Source organism: Eschscholzia californica, unplaced genomic scaffold (assembly GCF_041429995.1).
Source record: "Eschscholzia californica isolate CP2 unplaced genomic scaffold, dmEscCali1.0.p SCAF_3, whole genome shotgun sequence".
Lineage (NCBI taxonomy): Eukaryota > Viridiplantae > Streptophyta > Magnoliopsida > Ranunculales > Papaveraceae > Eschscholzia > Eschscholzia californica.
The window spans coordinates 11,915,515-11,933,816 of record NW_028238420.1 but is presented as its reverse complement, the minus strand read 5'-3'; the positions used below and the strand labels follow the sequence as shown (position 1 = coordinate 11,933,816).

At 36.3% G+C, this 18,302-nt stretch overlaps 3 protein-coding genes and 1 pseudogene across 4 annotated transcripts; 3 read left to right on the top strand and 1 right to left on the bottom strand.

The window, feature by feature from the left end:
* Positions 1-290: 290 nt before the first annotated feature.
* Positions 291-3,564, bottom strand: MMD1 (RING/FYVE/PHD zinc finger superfamily protein). The gene is made up of 3 exons (XM_086667759.1): positions 2,889-3,564; positions 2,542-2,785; positions 291-2,097 (listed from the first exon to the last, which is right to left on the bottom strand). The coding sequence occupies exons 1-3, from the start codon at positions 3,190-3,192 to the stop codon at positions 621-623; spliced, it is 2,025 nt and encodes a 674-aa protein (XP_086523885.1). The 5' UTR covers positions 3,193-3,564; the 3' UTR covers positions 291-620.
* Positions 3,565-6,788: 3,224 nt separating this feature from the next.
* On the top strand, positions 6,789-8,769 carry LOC147548445 (uncharacterized). Its single transcript, XM_086670888.1, has 2 exons — positions 6,789-7,282; positions 7,966-8,769. The coding sequence occupies exons 1-2, from the start codon at positions 7,090-7,092 to the stop codon at positions 8,598-8,600; spliced, it is 828 nt and encodes a 275-aa protein (XP_086527014.1). The 5' UTR covers positions 6,789-7,089; the 3' UTR covers positions 8,601-8,769.
* A 447-nt stretch (positions 8,770-9,216) lies between these two features.
* LOC147548444 (wall-associated receptor kinase 5-like) lies at positions 9,217-12,036 on the top strand. Its single transcript, XM_086670887.1, has 3 exons — positions 9,217-10,216; positions 10,403-10,573; positions 10,675-12,036. The coding sequence occupies exons 1-3, from the start codon at positions 9,235-9,237 to the stop codon at positions 11,877-11,879; spliced, it is 2,358 nt and encodes a 785-aa protein (XP_086527013.1). The 5' UTR covers positions 9,217-9,234; the 3' UTR covers positions 11,880-12,036.
* Positions 12,037-12,489: 453 nt separating this feature from the next.
* Positions 12,490-14,735, top strand: LOC147548443 (pentatricopeptide repeat-containing protein At2g13600 pseudogene; annotated as a pseudogene). Its single transcript, XR_015238207.1, has one exon. The product of XR_015238207.1 is annotated as a pentatricopeptide repeat-containing protein At2g13600 pseudogene (transcript).
* The last annotated feature ends 3,567 nt before the right edge of the window (positions 14,736-18,302 follow it).

Sequence of the window (18,302 nt, the reverse complement as noted above, 5' to 3'; positions counted from 1 at the left end):
TTTTTCTTTTCTTACTGGGGGTGAGCGTCGATGACTGATTGGATAGTTGCAATGTGCCTACACTTGTGAGCTTGAAATTCCCCAATCATTTTCAGACCTTTCTCTTCTACCAGTAATCACCAACGTTTTTTATGTTCATGTTCAGATTCTTCTTTAGAATACGACAACTGCCCTATCAATTTTTAGGTGGAGATCTTGATATCCAATCTTATAGACTCCAATGTTTCTTATGACATAAAACCAAAACTATTTAATCCATGCTTTCAATATCATGTATTCCTTGGGAAAAATGAAAAACAACTCTTCTTTATATATCAATATATTCGTTTTGAAATGCAAAAATAAAACGACTAATTGAATCAACGAATGAATTTGTGTAAGTATTTGATGTTAACAAACCCCAAAAGCCCCAAAAACTGTCTCTGGCTAATCAAGTTCTAAGAAGAAGAAAAAAAATTCCTAGCTGCTCATTTTGGTACAGTGCACCATCACGAACTCGGTAGCCTTGTCTGTGCTATTTTTGTTCTCTCAGCTTGATTGCCCAGCACTAGTTGTAGTAGTCCCAAGCAAACTCATTAGTAATGGACCACCATACATCTAGCTCATTATACCACCATTATTTAAGCATACTCAGCTTCCATGTGATCAACCCTCATTGGCATGATAGAGAAACTGCATGTGGCGCAGATAAACAGAGGTGGCACCTCCTCAGCATCGTCGAGTCCTGCACACCTCGTATGCTGCCAAACTTCACACACATCACAAGCCAACATTCTCTCTCCGTCGTCGTCCTTAGCTCCACAACTGCAATCCACTGTCCAACTATCAGCCCCACCTTCATACTTCAACTCGTTCCCTACATCCACACCATAGCCCAACACCCATAAATCTGCACCTGACTCAACTTCCCCGAATAACACTTCTTCATCCTTCATCTCACCCATCCCTTCAACTTCTCTCACTACAAGCTTCTCCATTACGCAGTATGTATCTCTCATAGCACCTTCTACTTCCATCTTCAACTCACCAACAGTGGCGTGAATTGGTAACACCACTAGCTCACCTGGTGCTGAGGTATATGCCCGAGTTAAGTCATTTTCCAAATCAATGCTACTAGGCCTCAAACGACAGAAAAACCTCAGCAAATCATCTTCTTCATCTCTAAGCGGCCATTCCTTCACAAAATGCTTACTGTCCAAAACCGTACGAGTTGCTAAGTCATTCAACTCGTTCAAGGATTCACACTTATCCCCTTGAAGAACTTCATTATAAAGATATAGAACATCTTGGTAGACATCTAAACCTGCACAAGTGGTTTCAGCATAACTTTCAGATGAATCCATTTGAGCCTTGTCCAACTTTGGTGTACCCTTTCCGTCGATTTCCTGGATCTTGAATTCTAGTATTCGTGTTACGGGATTAACTGCTCGCAGAACGACATGATTACCAACTATCAAATTGTTAATGGATTTCAGAACAAAATCTAATAAACCAGTATCACCAATATGAAGTCTTGCTGCATCTCTTACTTCTTGACGACACATTCCAGCTCTCTTTTCTTTTAACGCATCGACGATTACCTCTGCTGCATATTCTAACCTTCTAACTGGCCATCTACTTCCCATTTCAACAGCAAAAGATTCAAACTTTCTATACTTATTTGGGTTGTTTTTGTTGGTGATATCCTTAAATGGGGTTCTTTGTTGATGAACTCTGACTGGTTTACATACAGAAAGGGGAGTAGGATGAAGAAGAGGAGTTCTTGATGAAGGGTTTTTCTTGTGTGTTATAAGCATGAAACGAAGGAGATCTTTAATGGTGATCAATTGTGCTTCACTCATTTCTCTGTAAAATCTAATAATGTTGTTGATATGATTCTTTTCTTTACCTGTTCTACAGAAATCACGGACGATGTCGTCAAGATTGATTGAGCTCAGAATCTCTATTGATCTTATGTATTTATGTTGGGTAATACCAAAACTTCCATGGAAGAATTTGTATCCCCATCTACCAAACCATGGATGCCCATAAGCTACTCCATAAAGAAGACGAAGATCCATCGATCTCTTCCTCGATACGTCTTCAACTGTAATTTTCCTGAAACAAATAAACATACCCCAAAATTAAACTCCTTCAATTGATAGCTGAAAGGTTGAAGAAGACACCATTTTCACCCATGAAGGGTACCGATTCAGATCACTGCTACTAACTCAGTTCCTTCTTGGGTATAAAACTAAATCAGGGTTACAGTTAAAATCATTGACTGATGATGGGAAGAAAGACTGGAAGTCTTGACTCACTGAGTTGAATCGTTCATGGTATTGAATCAACCCAGAACTAATTGAATATCCAGTTCTTAATTATACACATAATTTTCATCAAACCCTAAGGAATTAGGTCATAACAAATGAAAAAAGATGAAGGTTTAAGCTCAAAGAATACCAACCCACTGAGTTAAATCGGTTATGATATTCAGGGTTAAATCATTAGATTGAAGATAAAGATTTTAAAGAAAGAAACAGAAGAAGAACAGAGTCTTACCGAGTTCTAAGAGTGGTACAAATTCTATCCCAAAGATCCATAATTTCTCTTCCACATAATGATTTAGATCCTCCTTCAAGTCCATTAATACAGAGTAAATGCCCAAATCCATTACAATGAATCAATCCATGTAAAAGATGAGTATGAAGATCAAAAACACTTTTATCAGGAACTTTATCCCATTCATCATCTACTGGAATAATCAGATGATACCTTCTTTTTGATACAAAATGATGACTCCAACCTAATCAAAAAACCCTAACTTAATTAATCAAAATTCAACTCAAAACCCACTTAAAAAGATCAAATTGGGATTAAAATTCAAAAACCCTAAAAATGAAACTTACCAATACATCGACAGTGATCACAGAAAGGGCGTAATGAGAACTTAACAGTTTCTTCAATAGTATAAAGAGGGATAACAACACCATTGTTTTCATTCATCAAGAGAGTTGACCAAGTAGGCATACCTTGAACATTATAATCTTCAATTTCACAACATTCTCGAAGAAAAACTCGAATATTATCACGAAAAGAACCAGATAAATCAATTGGACAACCTGGATCTCCAAAACTATGAAACCCATAAATCTTTGGATTTCTTTTTCTCTTGTTCTTTGAACAAGTTTCAGAATCAGTTATCGCTGCCATTAAGAAATTCTTCCCTCAAATCTTCCTGATTTCTCAAAATCTCTCTAAATTTCTCATTTAGAGAGAGAAAGAGTAGAACTTTAGAAGCAGCAGTGAAGAGAGAGAGAGGGTTAGAGAGAGAAAGTTTGGTTGCTTTTGTAGAGAGTTCAAAATGTTTGTTAAGAAAAATCTCGTTCTTGTTCGCGCGAAGTGGTTAGTTACGTTTATGACCTAAAGGAGAAGAAATATTACGAAGGTGTGTACTGGGAGTTGATTTTGAGGAGGGGGTACTTACGTCATTTAGATCTAAGAGAAGAAACCGGTTAATCTGTTTTCTAACAGAATTAAGTCGTTATAATTTCTTGTTAAGGCTGGGGTTTAGTCCTTAATGACAGTTAATGGGTCTTGTTCTAAATTGTAGGCACACCGCACATCTAGTTGAGACGGATGAGTCGTAACTGAATCGGACAAGTGAAAATACAGATTTGGTTTTCAATCTTTTTATATTTCTAGTTAGATGGTGTGGTTGTTTTCTCAAGTAACAAATTTGATCATGGCAAAAACTAAGTTTGGGTTGTGACTGATAAATTATGGTCTCAATGTCTTGTGGTGAGGAGATCTGCACAAGTGTCCGACCCGCACCCTCATCACACGACCGTGGTTACATTTGAGAATACTTGTGTTAATATTTGTATTGTCTAATCGTGATATTTTGTCTGATCTTAATAACTATCTCGGTCTAATTTTGCAATTCCATTTGAATTAGACAGAAAATAAGGTTAATTTAAGAGTTTGTTACCCGAAAGTTTGAAACAATTTAATTGACAATTATATCTTTGATTGAGGCAAATTAGATGCACAAGATTTAAATTCAGACAATGAAAAAACCACCACCTTTTTTTGGAAGTGTCACAAATTATTTTGGCATTTTTTTTTGTTTTCCTCAACACCACCACCATTCCATCTCCACGCGGGTAATGGTCGCGACAAACTGTCATTGCCAACAACTTTTATTTTAATTTCTTAAAAACTTTTCTCTTTTCTCCTCCAACCACCACCATCATTTCTTTCTCTCCACCCTTTCTCTTCTCCCTCACCTCTATTTTTTCTCTCTTTCCTCCTCCTTATGTCTCTTCTCCCTCTCCTCTATTTTGACTCGACCTGACTCGTCGAACTCACAAATGACAACGCCATTATGTTCTTCTCGTCGAACTCACAAATGACAACGCCATTGTGTTCTTCTCGTCGAACTCTTCAGTTTAGAGCCAAGAATAACTCAAACTGAATCCTAATCCATAAAAAACCCAAGTTTAAAAATTGGACGAAGATCGGTTTAACTAGGGATTATAACGACAAATATGACAAGTCAGTTTGAGAGCCAATTGGGCACTGATTGGGGATAAGTCAATCTTTTAATCTAATGGTTGATTCCCTCATCTGTTGGCAAATTTCGGGTGTGACCCAAGGGTGGTCATTCCCTCTGCGTTTTTTATAAAAATCTAGCGCCCCATATTGCAACTGACTCTAAATTTAATTAAGATTTCAAGTTAAGTCCCTACTTTTGAAAGGATGTGTCATTTGACTCTAAAAGGAACTTGTGCCTATTTGATTCCTATATAAGCAACCCAAAACCATTCAATTTTTCATCCTATTTATTCTCTTCTGAAATCAGTATTCCAAGTGTGTCAGGTACATCTAGAATTTCGAAGACAGAGGCATCAGAGTGGATTCTATTTATTCTTTTCTGAAAGTAGTATTCCAAGTGTGACTAGAGTAAAATTTCAATTTCAGAAATATTCCAAGTGAATTTGTAATCAATTCAAGTGTCTATAAGATCAAGTCGCATCAGTCAAAGAGCTCATAGTACTTACGAAGGTTTTTCCGCTTTCAGAACATTGAAGTACGATCAAAACTCCGAAAAGATAGTCGTTGCATCTGGAAGGAATACACTCTAACGGTTGGTAATGTTACAGGGTGTAAAAGGTCTTGAAAAAAAAGAGAAATTATTCTCGTCTTGACTACAATATTTTTCTTCTTATCCTTCGATTTTCTTTTAATTTTTGTCTAACTCGGTTAATCCGAAAGAAGGACTGTTGATAATCAGTTCTCACTTATTGTCTATCTTTCTATAAATAAGGAAAAATAAGTTTTTCTACTTCAAACCGAGACCATATCTAAATTTAGACAAGACAAACAGATAACGTAAACTCGAATTCTAAAGAGAGGAAAATTTTTTAATTTTCTTCTCCAATTTTTTTTTTCTTTCTCATATCTCAATTAGCCCAGTTTTTTCTCTTTCTAAGTAGCATTTTGTTTCTCTAAATATTTTTTACTCCTCGAATTCTAAGTAGCATTTTGTTTCTCTAAGTAGCATTTTGTTTCTCATATCTCAATTAGCCCAATTTTTTCTTAATTTGTGTTTTTTATTGTGCATATTTATATAATGTTAACATTTTTTGAATGAACTTGATATAAACTTGACATAATCAAATATACAGGAGAAATCAAAATGTCTCTCAAATGCATAGGACATTTTAAATGTACAAGGCATTCATAAAATGTAATAGACATCCATCACATATACCATTCAAATGCTCTTTGTAGTTTTTGCGTGAATCTCAATAAAATTTCAGATCTTGTTCAAATCTTCGGTAAAACGATATGCAATTTTTTCACCAAATTCACCGTACTAAAAATCTAGATTTAATTTTTTCACCATCACAAGAAACACCACCTAATTTCTTCTCTATGAAAGAAATCATCACATTTATTCACCACTATTTTGAACATTAAATCTTGGTAATTCATTTATAAGCGAAAAAAAAAACTAGAAGAGAAAAAACGAAACAACAAATTTTCATTCTCATTTTTTAAAGAGAAAGAAAGAAATATGAACAAAGGGAATGAAGGTGGAGACACGCTGGAGAGAGAGAGAGAGAGAGAGAGAGAGAGAGAGAGAGAGAGAGAGAGAGAGAGAGAGAGAGAGAGAGAGAGAGAGAGAGAGAGAGAGAGAGAGAGAGAGAGAGAGAGAGATGGGCATGGTACTTTAAATAGAGATAAAAAATGAGAGAGAGAAAAGAGCAATTTAGGGAAATATACGAGAAATATTATTTGGACGATCGACTGCAGGCCGAAAGTCAGCGTAGCCAGCTACACAGGACCAGATTGCGTTTCTGATAGAATCGCAATTTGCCCCGACGTGACCGGCCACATCAACTCTCGCCTTGACGTCGATTGCTCACATCGGGCAATACAACAAATTTCTTTTTTAAACATAACTCGTTACTAGTTTCAAAGTTTTTTTTGTTTAGAATAAGAAAGACGGGCAACTTACTATTTTTGTGACAAAGATTTATTTTCTTGTTCCAGGCTGCTGTGTAGACAGTTTACAAATTTCTACTAACATCTCAAACTAATAACTTATTAAAAAAATGTGTGTACCCCACAAATAATTCCCTAATTCCTCAGAGTCTTCAAGATAATAACACCCCATATCCCGACGAGTTATTAGATGCCGTCCGATTAGATATAATACTACTAGTATTACCTTCAGAATTAGATCTAACGGTCCACGTGGCATTTATATACTAAAACCATACAAATTTTGTTTCTATCTTGTCTTTTCATTTTCTTGTCATCACTCACTATCTCTCTCTCTCTCTCCAACTTTTGTCTTTCCAATCTTTCTTTTTTGTTGAACCTTTCCAATCTCTTCTCTCTCTCTCTTCTAAGCATCCGTAGAACAATGGCATCGTCCCAAGTTTCCATATGCCCGTGCTCTTCCAACGCCGCGCTTTCTTAGAGAGAAGGGGAGAGAGAGAGAGAGTAAATAGTTCCCAACGGCTTTTCATCTTCTCTCTGTCAAGGGAGACCAAAAAATCCCTTTTAGAGAGATAAAGAGAGAGAGAGAGAGAGGTAATGGAGATGGGAGAGTGGTCATGGTGGATGGTAGAAAAAGCAAAAGAGGAGTTGAAGAAACTGGAAACAGAATACCCAAATAAGTTTGGGTACTTGAAGGTAGAGCTTGAGCAGTTCATCATATCAGCAGCACAAGAAGACTACTACTTCTCAAATGATCAATTTCTTCCATCTTCTTCAGTTTCTACACAAGGTTTGTATCAATTATATCTTAATATTACCCATTCTTAGCCACCATTTGAATTTTGAGTAGCCTATACAAATACTAATATATTAGAGATTTATGAATTGCCTTTTATTAAAAATAAACTATAAAGACGTGTCTATTTATAAACCAAAATTTTACTAACACGATCCCCACTAAAAAAAAAAATAACTACGAACATTATTCCACTAACTCATCTTCACTCAAAGTCATAAGAATTCAAAATTTGACTACGATCTTGACTGTTCTTTAACTCGAGCGATTCAGTATGTCACAGATTAAGTCAAGATCTTTTGTATACTTAACATTTTCCTAATTTTACAATTTTGACCGATCAATTTGGTTGCTATGTAAACTTCTAACGAGTCAACTTGGTTGTCACTAGTTAGATAAAAAAGAAGAATTAGAGGCCAAAAATGATAATCCATTAGCCACAAATTGGGGCCGAAAGAGAATTAACCTATTACAAAAATATGGAAAAGAGGCAATTGCAATTGAAAGAGAGAAATGGCCTTTAGCTCAAATGGTGTCTCCATTTCCATAAAACTCTCTACCCACTAATTACAATTGTGGCTTTCTTATTGTTATGATCAATTCCCTAGTTATTATCTACACTTAATGTTGTTCAGCTAACATATAAGTCTTCACATATTTTGTTTGCGGATTTGTAGGTTCGAGTAGCAGTAGGAAGATGAAGAAATTTTGTCAAAGTGATCAAGATAATGTTGATAGTGCTCAATGTGCAAATAGTAAGAAAATTCGGAAGTTTCACGATGACCAGAAAACGAGTGTTGACGCTGCGATTGAAAGGGCCGAGGCTTGTCTACGAAAGATTCAAGAAGATAAATTTTGTCAAAGTGATCTAGATAATGTTGATAGTGCTCAATGTGCAAATAGTAAGAAAATTCGGAAGTTTCACGATGACCAGAAAACGAGTGTTGACGCTGCGATTGAAAGGGCCGAGGCTTGTCTACGAAAGATTCGAGAAGATAAATTTTGTCAAAGTGATCTAGATAATGTTGATAGTGCTCAATGTGCAAATCACGATGACCAGAAAACGAGTGTTGACGCTGCAATTGAAAGGGCCGAGGCTTGTCTACGAAATATTCGAGAAGAGAAATTTTGTCAAAGTGATCTAGATAATGTTGATAGTGCTCAATGTGCAAATAGTAAGAAAATTCGGAAGTTTCACGATGACCAGCTGAAAACGAGTGTTGACGCTGCAATTGAAAGGGCTGAGGCTTGTCTACGAAAGATTCGAGAAACGAAACTAAGTTTAAGTAGCGGACCCATGTTTTTGGAGTAATTGAACTATGAAACTGACTATATCAAATTTGGGTTTGCATTTTTTGTGTCACATATTCTCATATAGTTTGTATGTATGATCAGTTAGCATCTTTTGGTAATATCTACCCATCATGACTCAGAACAAGTATTCTTGTAACAAAATATTATAGTGCTAGTCTTGTAGCTTCTCTTTTGATATGTTAGCCGCCCTGGTTGACCTGGGCATCCCTAAAGGAAGTTTCGTCCTTTGACGTTAATATTGATTCGATTTGTATTACTTTCGATGTCAAGGAACACTCTATCGGCCATTTGGTGCACTTTCTTTAAGAATTTAATTAATCAACTTCGGTTGTCAACAAAAATATATTTATTCAAAAGGTATAACCATTAGCAATTAGTTCACTAAAACAACTACTAGTAAGTACTAATCAATATTTTATGTAAGTCAATAAAAAGATGTTAGGGCTCATCTGAAAGGTACATGACAACAACCATTAGAATTGGAAAATATATTGGAAATATGAAAGATGTTATCACCACTACTACCAATTTGAATTATTTAATTCATTAAAACAGCTAATAATGATTCATCTACTAATTTATACTTGTTCAAAGTCAAACTAATTTAACAACAAACTTGCTATTTAACTCAAATGTACAATGCGAAATTCATCGCAATTATAGTGAGTTGTAACAGAAGAAGCTCAAAAATGGTTGTCCGGCCAGCGACATGGTATTGCATTGTGCTTGTACAACTTTTGTGCTGGTTAGGCTTAGCGTCATCTGCTACGGTCGCCCAGACTAAGGCTGGTTGCCAAGCGAAATGCGGAAACATTAGCATTCCCTATCCATTTGGTATTGCAGTGGATGGCAATGATAGAGGGTGCTCCATTGATGGAGTTGGGTATGGCTATAGCGTAAACTGCAATACAACTTATAGTCCTCCCAAGCCCTTCATTGGCAAGGGTAACCTTGAAATCATTAGTATATCAGACCGTGAAATTCGCGTAAAAAACTGGCTAACTTACAAATGTTACAATCGGTCTGGTGGGCTGCTACTTGATAATTTGTACGCCTCTATAGACGTGAGAGCGACGCAGTTTACATTTTCATATACCAAAAATAATTTCTTTGCCGTGGGTTGTGACACCCTGGGGGGCATGACAATGTTTGATCAACAGGGTAAGAATTACTCCACCTTTTGTGCGTCTCAGTGTAACGAGAGAAGTAATCTCAAGGAAGGCTCTTGTGAAATCGGAGGAGGGTGTTGCAAAACATCCATTAGAAAGGGGATAAATAGGTTATTATCTGTAGTTGTCAGCGCAAACAACCATACCAATGTCTCGTCTTTCGACCCTTGTGGGTATAGTTTTGTGGGTGAGCAAGACCAATACAAATTTGCAGCTTCTGATCTTCTTGACAGTAACAAATTCATCGAGAAAGAAAAAAATGTACCTTTGGTGTTGGATTGGGCGGTTGGGAATAAGACTTGTGAAGAAGCACAAAAAGACTTGTCTACTTTCACAATATGCCAAGGAAATAGTTTTTGTAACAACACAGATAACAATCTTGGATACAGATGCATTTGTCGTAACGGTTACGAGGGTAATCCTTATCTTAGTCCCGGATGCCAAGGTACGTATGTACGTTAAATAACATCATATGCCAACTATTGCATATGAGTTAGATAATAAGAAACATCGTCTCATCAAGAGTTAGATTTCTCATCATCTTGATACTAGTAGCCCTATATAGTTTCTGTTGTCATAACAAGAATGCCTAATATGTTTTTTTATATATACTTGTGATGATTCTTCACAGATATAAATGAATGTGAAGATCAAACCAGCAGTCCTTGTGTTGGGAGCTGCACAAATACCAACGGAAGCTTCGTTTGTTCTTGTCCAAGTGGAAATGTTGGTGATGGGAGGAAGGATGGTACTGGTTGCACGGTCAAGACTAAAGAATTTCCGATAAAATGGGTTACTCTCGGTAAGTTTCATTAGCTAGTTACTATTTCACAGTTCAAATTTACCAGTCTCCATATTTACTTCACTAATAGAAAGATTGAAATAAATATTGTTTTTGCACAGGTCTCGGGTTAACACTCGCTCTTTTAATTGGTGGAGGTTATTGGTTATTCTTCAGCATACGGAATAACCGAATAAGCAAACACAGAGAGGAACTCTTTCAGCGAAATGGGGGTTCACTACTTAAACAACAATTATCTGCACATGGTGGTAGTGGTGTAGAGTCTGCTAATATTTTCACAGCAAAAGAACTAGAATTGGCTACCAACAATTATGATAAGGATCGAATCCTTGGCGAAGGAGGTTATGGTACAGTATACAAAGGAATTTTGTCTGACAATCGTACGGTTGCAATTAAGAAGTCCAAAGTGGTTGATCAAAGTCAAATTGAACAATTCATAAATGAAGTTGTCATTCTAACGCAAATTAACCATCGAAACGTGGTAAAGCTCTTGGGATGTTGTTTAGAAACTGAAGTCCCGTTGCTTGTCTATGAATACGTCTCGAATGGGACAGTCTACCAGCATATCCATTCCAAGGGTAATGAGATGCCTTCCATTTCTTGGCAAAGTCGTTTGAGAATCGCTACCGAAACAGCTGGAGCCCTTGCCTATTTACACTCTGCAGCTTCTATACCCATTATTCATAGAGATATCAAGTCTGCCAACATACTTTTAGATGAAAAGTACAATGCAAAAGTATCGGATTTTGGAGCATCAAGGTTGGTTCCTTTGGAGAAATCCCAATTTACCACTCTAGTTCAAGGAACTTTGGGATATTTGGATCCGGAATACTTCAATTCTAGTCAATTAACAGAGAAGAGCGACGTTTATAGTTTTGGCGTAGTTCTTATTGAGCTCTTAACAGGACAAAAACCTCTTTGTATGGAAAGATCTCAAGAGCAACGAAATCTTTCTACATATTTCATTTCAGTTTTACAAGATAACAAATTGTTTCAAATCCTTGATGCTCGAGTGGTGAATGAGGGTAACCCAGATCAGGTGCTTGCGGTTGCTGAACTTGCAATGAGATGCCTTCACTTAACGGGTGAAGAAAGGCCGACAATGAAAGAAGTAGCTTCGGAACTAGAAGGTTTGAGAAAAATGGAGGCACACACATGGGATCGTCAACTAAATTATGAAAAAGAAACGAACTTCGAATCTGAACCAACAGATCTATACAGTATACCAACAAACTATTCCATTGAGGATTCCGCGCAATATAGTTTTGACACGAGTATGATAGTGCCAAATAACCTCCCTAGATGATTGTGTAGTTTATATTCTCGATTAATTTGTTGTATGAATAATGCATTGTTCTTGAGCGTGCGTATGAAGTTTTTGCTCTTTAAACTAAAACTAGTGGGTGGCAATTATACCAATGTGTGTGAGGCTTTCTATTAATAAAGGTTGAACCTATATGTCATGAAAGCCATCTCCCCGAAAGAGCTGGCACTATACTAATAGGTCATATGGTAAAGTTTCACGTTACGATGAAACTAATGTAACATAGGAAACCCCTATTAGTATGAACAATTCCTTAATGGACTACCGAGTGGTACTAGATGAGTCCCATTATACGCCCCTATGATATATTTTATAGGAGGCGTAAGGAAAACCTTGAAAATCCTTCGGTGATGGGAAGGGGTTAAAGTCCATCATAAAATGATTCATCTACGACGAAGACCCAACCTTGGAATTGGATGTGCTGTCGGAAATGAATGGAGTTTTCCGATTCAACAATCTCGTAGTGATACGTAATAACAATAATATCTTCGATGTTCGTGATACATTCCCCTATATATGAAACACCATTTTGTCATCAATCCCTGGTAATTAGGTCATGCCCCAAACACAAACAAACATGCCCCTTATAATAAATCAGTTCGATAATTAAACCATAAGCAGTGAAAAAGAGCAAACTTAAGAGAGAGAAAGTGAGAACCTTAACGGCTATATCCTTAACTACTTTTCAAATAAATGAATAAGAGTAGCTGCCATTTTCTACTTCAGAGATGTAAAAACATAGAACAGCTCAAGGAAATCCATTCCCAAGCTATAGTTCTAGGGTTACACCATCTTCAACACTTATCCTGTAAAATCCTCAACACCTACACCAAATTCAACAAACCCATTCAAGCCCTAAATATTTTCAATCAAATTCAAAACCCAGATATAATCACTTGGACAAGTCTAATCTCTCTCTACTTATACATTGAACAACCCTTTCAAGCACTTTCTGTTTTCTCAAAATTGATCTCTTTGGGTCTAAAACCAGATAGCTTTTCAGTTGTTGGAGCTCTTACAGCTGCTGGAAGGAATGAAAGTTTGGGTCATGGAAAAGTAGTTCATGGAATGATTTATAGACATGAATTGGATTCTGAATCGATAGTCGGAAATGCTTTAATTGATATGTATTCTAGAAATGGAGAAATTAAAGTTGCCCAATTGATTTTTAGGAAGATGGAATTTAAAGATGTTGTTACTTGGACTAGTTTGATTCATGGGTTTATAAAATGTAAAGATTTAGATTCTGCTCGGTTGTTGTTCGATAAAATGTCTATGAGAAATGCCGTTTCTTGGACCGCCATGATTACTGGTTATATCCAAGCGGGGAAACCTATTCAGGCACTAGAGATTTTTCAGAAAATGAAGTCAGATGGAAATGATAAACCAACAGCTACTACAATTGTAGCTGTTCTTTCGGGTTGTGCTGATATTGGAGCTCTAGATCTTGGTCACGCAATCCATGGTTTCATTAGCAAAACCCAATTGAGTTTAGATGTTACTTCGAAAAACGCTTTGATGGATATGTATTCGAAAAGTGGAAGCCTTGAAAATGCAGAAAAGATCTTTGAAGAAATCTCGAGAAAGGATAATTTTTCATGGACAACAATGATTTTAGCTTTTGCAGTCCACGGGGATGGGAACCGAGCTCTTCAAATTTTCGCTGACATGTTGAAATCCGGAGAGAGCCCAAATGAGGTAACTTTTGTTGCGGTTCTTTCTGCTTGTAGTCACACAGGACTGGTTGATGAAGGTAGGAAATGGTTCAAGAAGATGAAAGAAGATTACGATATGGAACCGAAAATAGAGCATTATGGTTGTATGGTTGATCTATTGGGGCGGGCAGGACTAGTTGAAGAAGCGAAAAATCTGATTGAGAAAATGAATGTTAAAGCAGATGCCGTAATTTGGAGATCATTATTGAGTTCTTGTCTTGTTTGTGAGAATTTGGAACTTGCTACAATGGCAGGAGAGAAGATAACTGAATTAGAACCAGATGATGATGGTGTTTATGTACTAATGTGGAATATGTATTGTTCTGAAAATAGATGGGAAGAAGCTTTAAAGATGAGAAAGATGATGAGAAATCGAAGAATTAAAAAGAAACCTGGGTGTAGTTGGGTCGAGATCAATGGAGTTGTTCATGAATTTCTTGCTGAAGATATTACACATTGTTCCTGCAAAGAAATTTATGCCGTTTTAGAAGGAATCACCGAACAGATGAAAATTAAAAGTGATCAACCTGATATTGAATATGATTAATCCCAAGAAATCTTTTTGGAAGAAGCTATAAGATGTTCATTGAGTGTTGGATTGAATTCGAGTAGTATTAAGCTAACTCAATAGTTGCCATTTTTTATTTTGAGAAGGACTAGACACAAGCAAGAAAACACTTGGAAAGCTTTGTCCAGTACAAATCGAAAGTCATTCATTATTCATTGGGGAACAAGAACAGTCCCATACTTTCACTTTATGAGTGAACTATAGAAATCTTGTTGGTACAAAAGCGATCTATGATTAAATTTTTTTATGCAAATCGGCATTAGCTTCTTATTCATTTATAAAATCAATATAGGGCAAAAGACTAAAATTGTCGCTAGTTATAGCTTCCTTAACACAAATAGGAAGATTGTTTCTTGTGTAAGTTGGGGAGTTTCCTTCATGTTGTGTTTCTTTATATACTCGTTTATTCTATAATTATTCTTCGTTTCTTCTCAACATATTGGATATCGGGTACTTGAGAATTGATAGGGGTTGTTAGTATTCTCTTGTATGTTTTCCTGTTTTCCATAGTTCGTAGTTGAACAATTTGATTGTTACATGTAGTCTATTGTTGTGTACAGGTGATTCCCATTGAAGTTTCTGAATTGTGACCAATTCAGAGTAGAATTAGTTTTTCTTATTGGCAGAGCCCGATTCTAGATTATCTTTGATTTAGTTTTCCTTTTGTTCTTGGCATCCCACCCTTATCTAGAAGCCTCATCAGAAGTTCCAGTAAGTATTCCCCAACCTTTTGAGATTCCATAGAAAATGATCATCTAATATTTGATCCAAAATCCCAGGCTCGCCACTCCACACAAAACCCGTGATGGGTGAACACAATGCAGCGCTTGTACTGATTTTGGGCCGACACGGCTTGTTGGCCAGCACTATTTGTGTCGCTTTCATCAATCATCAGTAATTTTAAAAGACGCATGTGATCCTACTTGGTCTTGCAAAGAGTTCTGCTAAGGTGATTCAAATATAAAATCTATTTCCATGTTCAAGTAGGAGTCTTTTCGAGAACTGTTCATTGTGTAAATAAGTTAAATGTATCTTCTATCTCCAACTTCACTGAATCTGGACCAACTAAGCGGGTTGTTTACTAGTGCCTGCTTCAGAGCTGCTTTCTTTAGATTTAATCTCAGAGTTTGATTTGACCATTCCAGGCTTTGCACAATATTTAACCAAGTATAAACCTCTCATTTAATGTCTCTCATTTCATATGAATTCATATACATAAATTTGAGAGTTTACAAGCTTCACCAACCCAATTAGGCATGATCCCCATCATAATTTCAGTTCTAAAGTTCTTTGGATCCGCAAAAATTTCTTGCATGTAAAAAAAGTTTTCTACGTTTTCTTACCTCCAGACCAAGGTATTAGATGTGAATCATGTGATGATGTCAACCTGGAAATTGAAATATACCAAATGATTATATGCATTGAAAATCTATTTATCTTCGTAATTTTGTGTTCAACTCTACTACGAAGTGGAAAAATGACATCAAATTACTGAAAGAATGGAATAAGAAAAAGGGGGGAAGAGAAGAAGAGTAAATGATGGGCAGTCTAAAGATATGAAGCATTACATAATACGTCTTTGCTATTGGAGAATATAACACTCATTGAAATGAAATAGAAAATTACGACCGTACATAGAAAAGATTAACCCCTATTATCTTCATCTCAATTAGGACATTCGAAAAAAGGCAATTCTTGCTATATAGACTAAAGTTCATATACTTAATTTACGTGATTAGAGCTTACCATGTACAACGTATAAACATACTCTTTCAAGTTCTAATGTTTAAGCAACGGTATAAAGCACTTAGACCACATGTTCTTCTAGATTGAGAATTTGTCTTTCCCTTCTTTTTTGGTCCAATCTTTCTCTTTATTATCTCTTTTTCCGTCTCCTCTGACTTGCGTCAATTGAGTCGAAACTTTGCGTTGAATAAACCCCATACTCTGATACTCAGAGGTTCTTCCTTGGATCACCTTGGATAAATCCTTACCTCGGATTATCTCAACTATTTAAGCAATTGGAAATCCAAGTTATAACTTACAAAATACCTCTTTTTGGTGATAAGTGGCTAAAATACTGAATTTCAAGTCTGCACGTAGTCCAGGCATTAACATGTAGGAGCTGGTCGAGTTTGTATCCCCTTGATTTCTATTTTGAATGGAACATTATCTACAAGTTTTAATGTCGACCCAACTAATATTATGGAAACTGAGCTGAAATAATTGGTAGAAGTAAAACTAGATCATTTTAGGGATTGTACATGTGTAAATCCAAAACAATCTCTTTCTAGTTCACTATCTATGTTGTTTGAGGCGTGACGACCTGTCCCCTAGCCTAGGCGAGCCCCTCATACAAAGGCAGCAACTGCAGCATTTTTTTTTTAACTCTCCACCTACACCTATAGTCCTATACTAGTATAGCAAATTAGCAATATAGGTTAACGTCAAACATGCTAATTTACAAGTGCAAGAAGAAAAAAGAAATATTCAAATTCTCTTGTAGGCGCCCTCGACATTTTTGGGTCATCTCTCGCTTATCTTAGGCGACTAAAGGCGCTCGACTAGGCGCTGTTAGTCGCCAACCGTGGAAACAAGGAGAATTCGCCTCAGGCGACCCTCTAGTGAACATGTCACTTTGGGCGTCGTTTTTGACAAGATTACACTATGTGAACTTAAAGCTTAACTGTACCTGCAAATCTCCAAAACCAAGGGCTAAGTAGAGTAGTAATTCAAATAACAAAAACAAAAGAACTACTTCTAAGCAATCAAAGTAGCAAAGAAAAACCAAAGCATGACTAAATTAACTTTTCTATTGTAACAATCAAGTCCAAAATGATCCAAAAGCGAACTCTTTTACTTGATCGACCAGATAAAGATCTCAGACCTAATAAAAGCATCATGAAATGTAATCCTCGAATTAAAATATTCTAAGGCCCACTTGCAGAATCAAAACAAAAACTCTAGATTTGGTTTCCCCATAAAGAGATAAATATAGATTGGGAAAGATGGAGGGAGCCAAAGAGGTAGAGAAGTGAAGGCGTACTTACTTCTTTAGAAGAGATAAATCTCAACCGACTGTGCTGGAGTAAAGAGAAAGAACAAGAGAAGAAGAGTTCCAACGTCCAACTAAGAGGGTTTTAGTCTTTAGGAAAGGGAGAATTACTGAAACCCTCGACTCTGATAATGCGTTTACTGAAACCCCCCACTTTAATTAGTAATTACTGAAACCCCCCAGCTTCGTTAGATTTAACTTTAATATTTTCAATATTACTTTTTTTGCCCTCTTACGTTTTACCCCCACTTCTGATAATGCGTTTACTAAAACCCCCTACTTTTATTAGTAATTACTGAAACCCCCCAATTTTATTAGTAATTACTGAAACCCCCCACTTTTATTAGTAATTACTGAAACTCTCCAACTATTTGAAATGAATGTAGAAGATCAAAATGGAGGGCCAAGATGTTTTTACTGTTTTACACCTTTTTGAGCCTTATTTTTTCTATTTAAACCCATGAAACCACCCTACAAACTTCACCCTACCATCAACAACTTTCACTCAAACAACTTTCACTCAAACAACTTTCACTCAAGTTATTTAATGACTTCTTCAAGTTCATCAAATGTGTATCAAAATGCAAGCTCACAACAAGAGGTAGTTTTTTTACTCTAGTTCTTTTGATTGATTTATATGATTATGATTTTTCAATTTTCACAATGTTTAGATTATTTGTCAGCTTTGCGATCAATACGGACATTCAGTGCTAGATTGTGCATGGATGTATTCAAGATGCACAAACGGCAATTGCAATGGAATTAGAAAAATGATGGTATCCGGCAAACCTAATTCATTTGGTGAAAAATTTCTTACTTGCCAATTTCCCGAATGCGGTGGATTTTGGTGGTTCAAGAATGAACTCAAAAAAGTTACTTCATCGTCTTCTTCAAAAAAGTCAATATTTCAAAGTGGTTGTCATGGTTGTGGAGAACAAAACCACTTTCTCAAGAATTGTCCTTGGAATTTATATCCATGTGAAAAAAAGGACGTAAAGGTAAGATGAAGTTGTTGATTTCACAGAAAGTTCCCAACGATGGCATTCCATTTCTGAAATGTTTAGAAT

What these genes read in the sequence shown, in the direction of transcription:
- LOC147548445 (XM_086670888.1), top strand. Translation starts at nt 7,090, where the DNA reads ATGGAGATGGGAGAGTGGTCATGGTGGATGGTAGAAAAAGCAAAAGAG. An exon ending in TTCTTCAGTTTCTACACAAG is followed by an intron (nt 7,283 to 7,965) that starts GTTTGTATCAAT and finishes GCGGATTTGTAG; the next exon opens with GTTCGAGTAGCAGTAGGAAG.
- LOC147548444 (XM_086670887.1), top strand. Translation starts at nt 9,235, where the DNA reads ATGTACAATGCGAAATTCATCGCAATTATAGTGAGTTGTAACAGAAGA. An exon ending in TCTTAGTCCCGGATGCCAAG is followed by an intron (nt 10,217 to 10,402) that starts GTACGTATGTAC and finishes GATTCTTCACAG; the next exon opens with ATATAAATGAATGTGAAGAT. An exon ending in GATAAAATGGGTTACTCTCG is followed by an intron (nt 10,574 to 10,674) that starts GTAAGTTTCATT and finishes GTTTTTGCACAG; the next exon opens with GTCTCGGGTTAACACTCGCT.
- MMD1 (XM_086667759.1), bottom strand. Translation starts at nt 3,192, where the DNA reads ATGGCAGCGATAACTGATTCTGAAACTTGTTCAAAGAACAAGAGAAAA. An exon ending in TGATCACTGTCGATGTATTG is followed by an intron (nt 2,786 to 2,888) that starts GTAAGTTTCATT and finishes TTTTTTGATTAG; the next exon opens with GTTGGAGTCATCATTTTGTA. An exon ending in TGTACCACTCTTAGAACTCG is followed by an intron (nt 2,098 to 2,541) that starts GTAAGACTCTGT and finishes TATTTGTTTCAG; the next exon opens with GAAAATTACAGTTGAAGACG.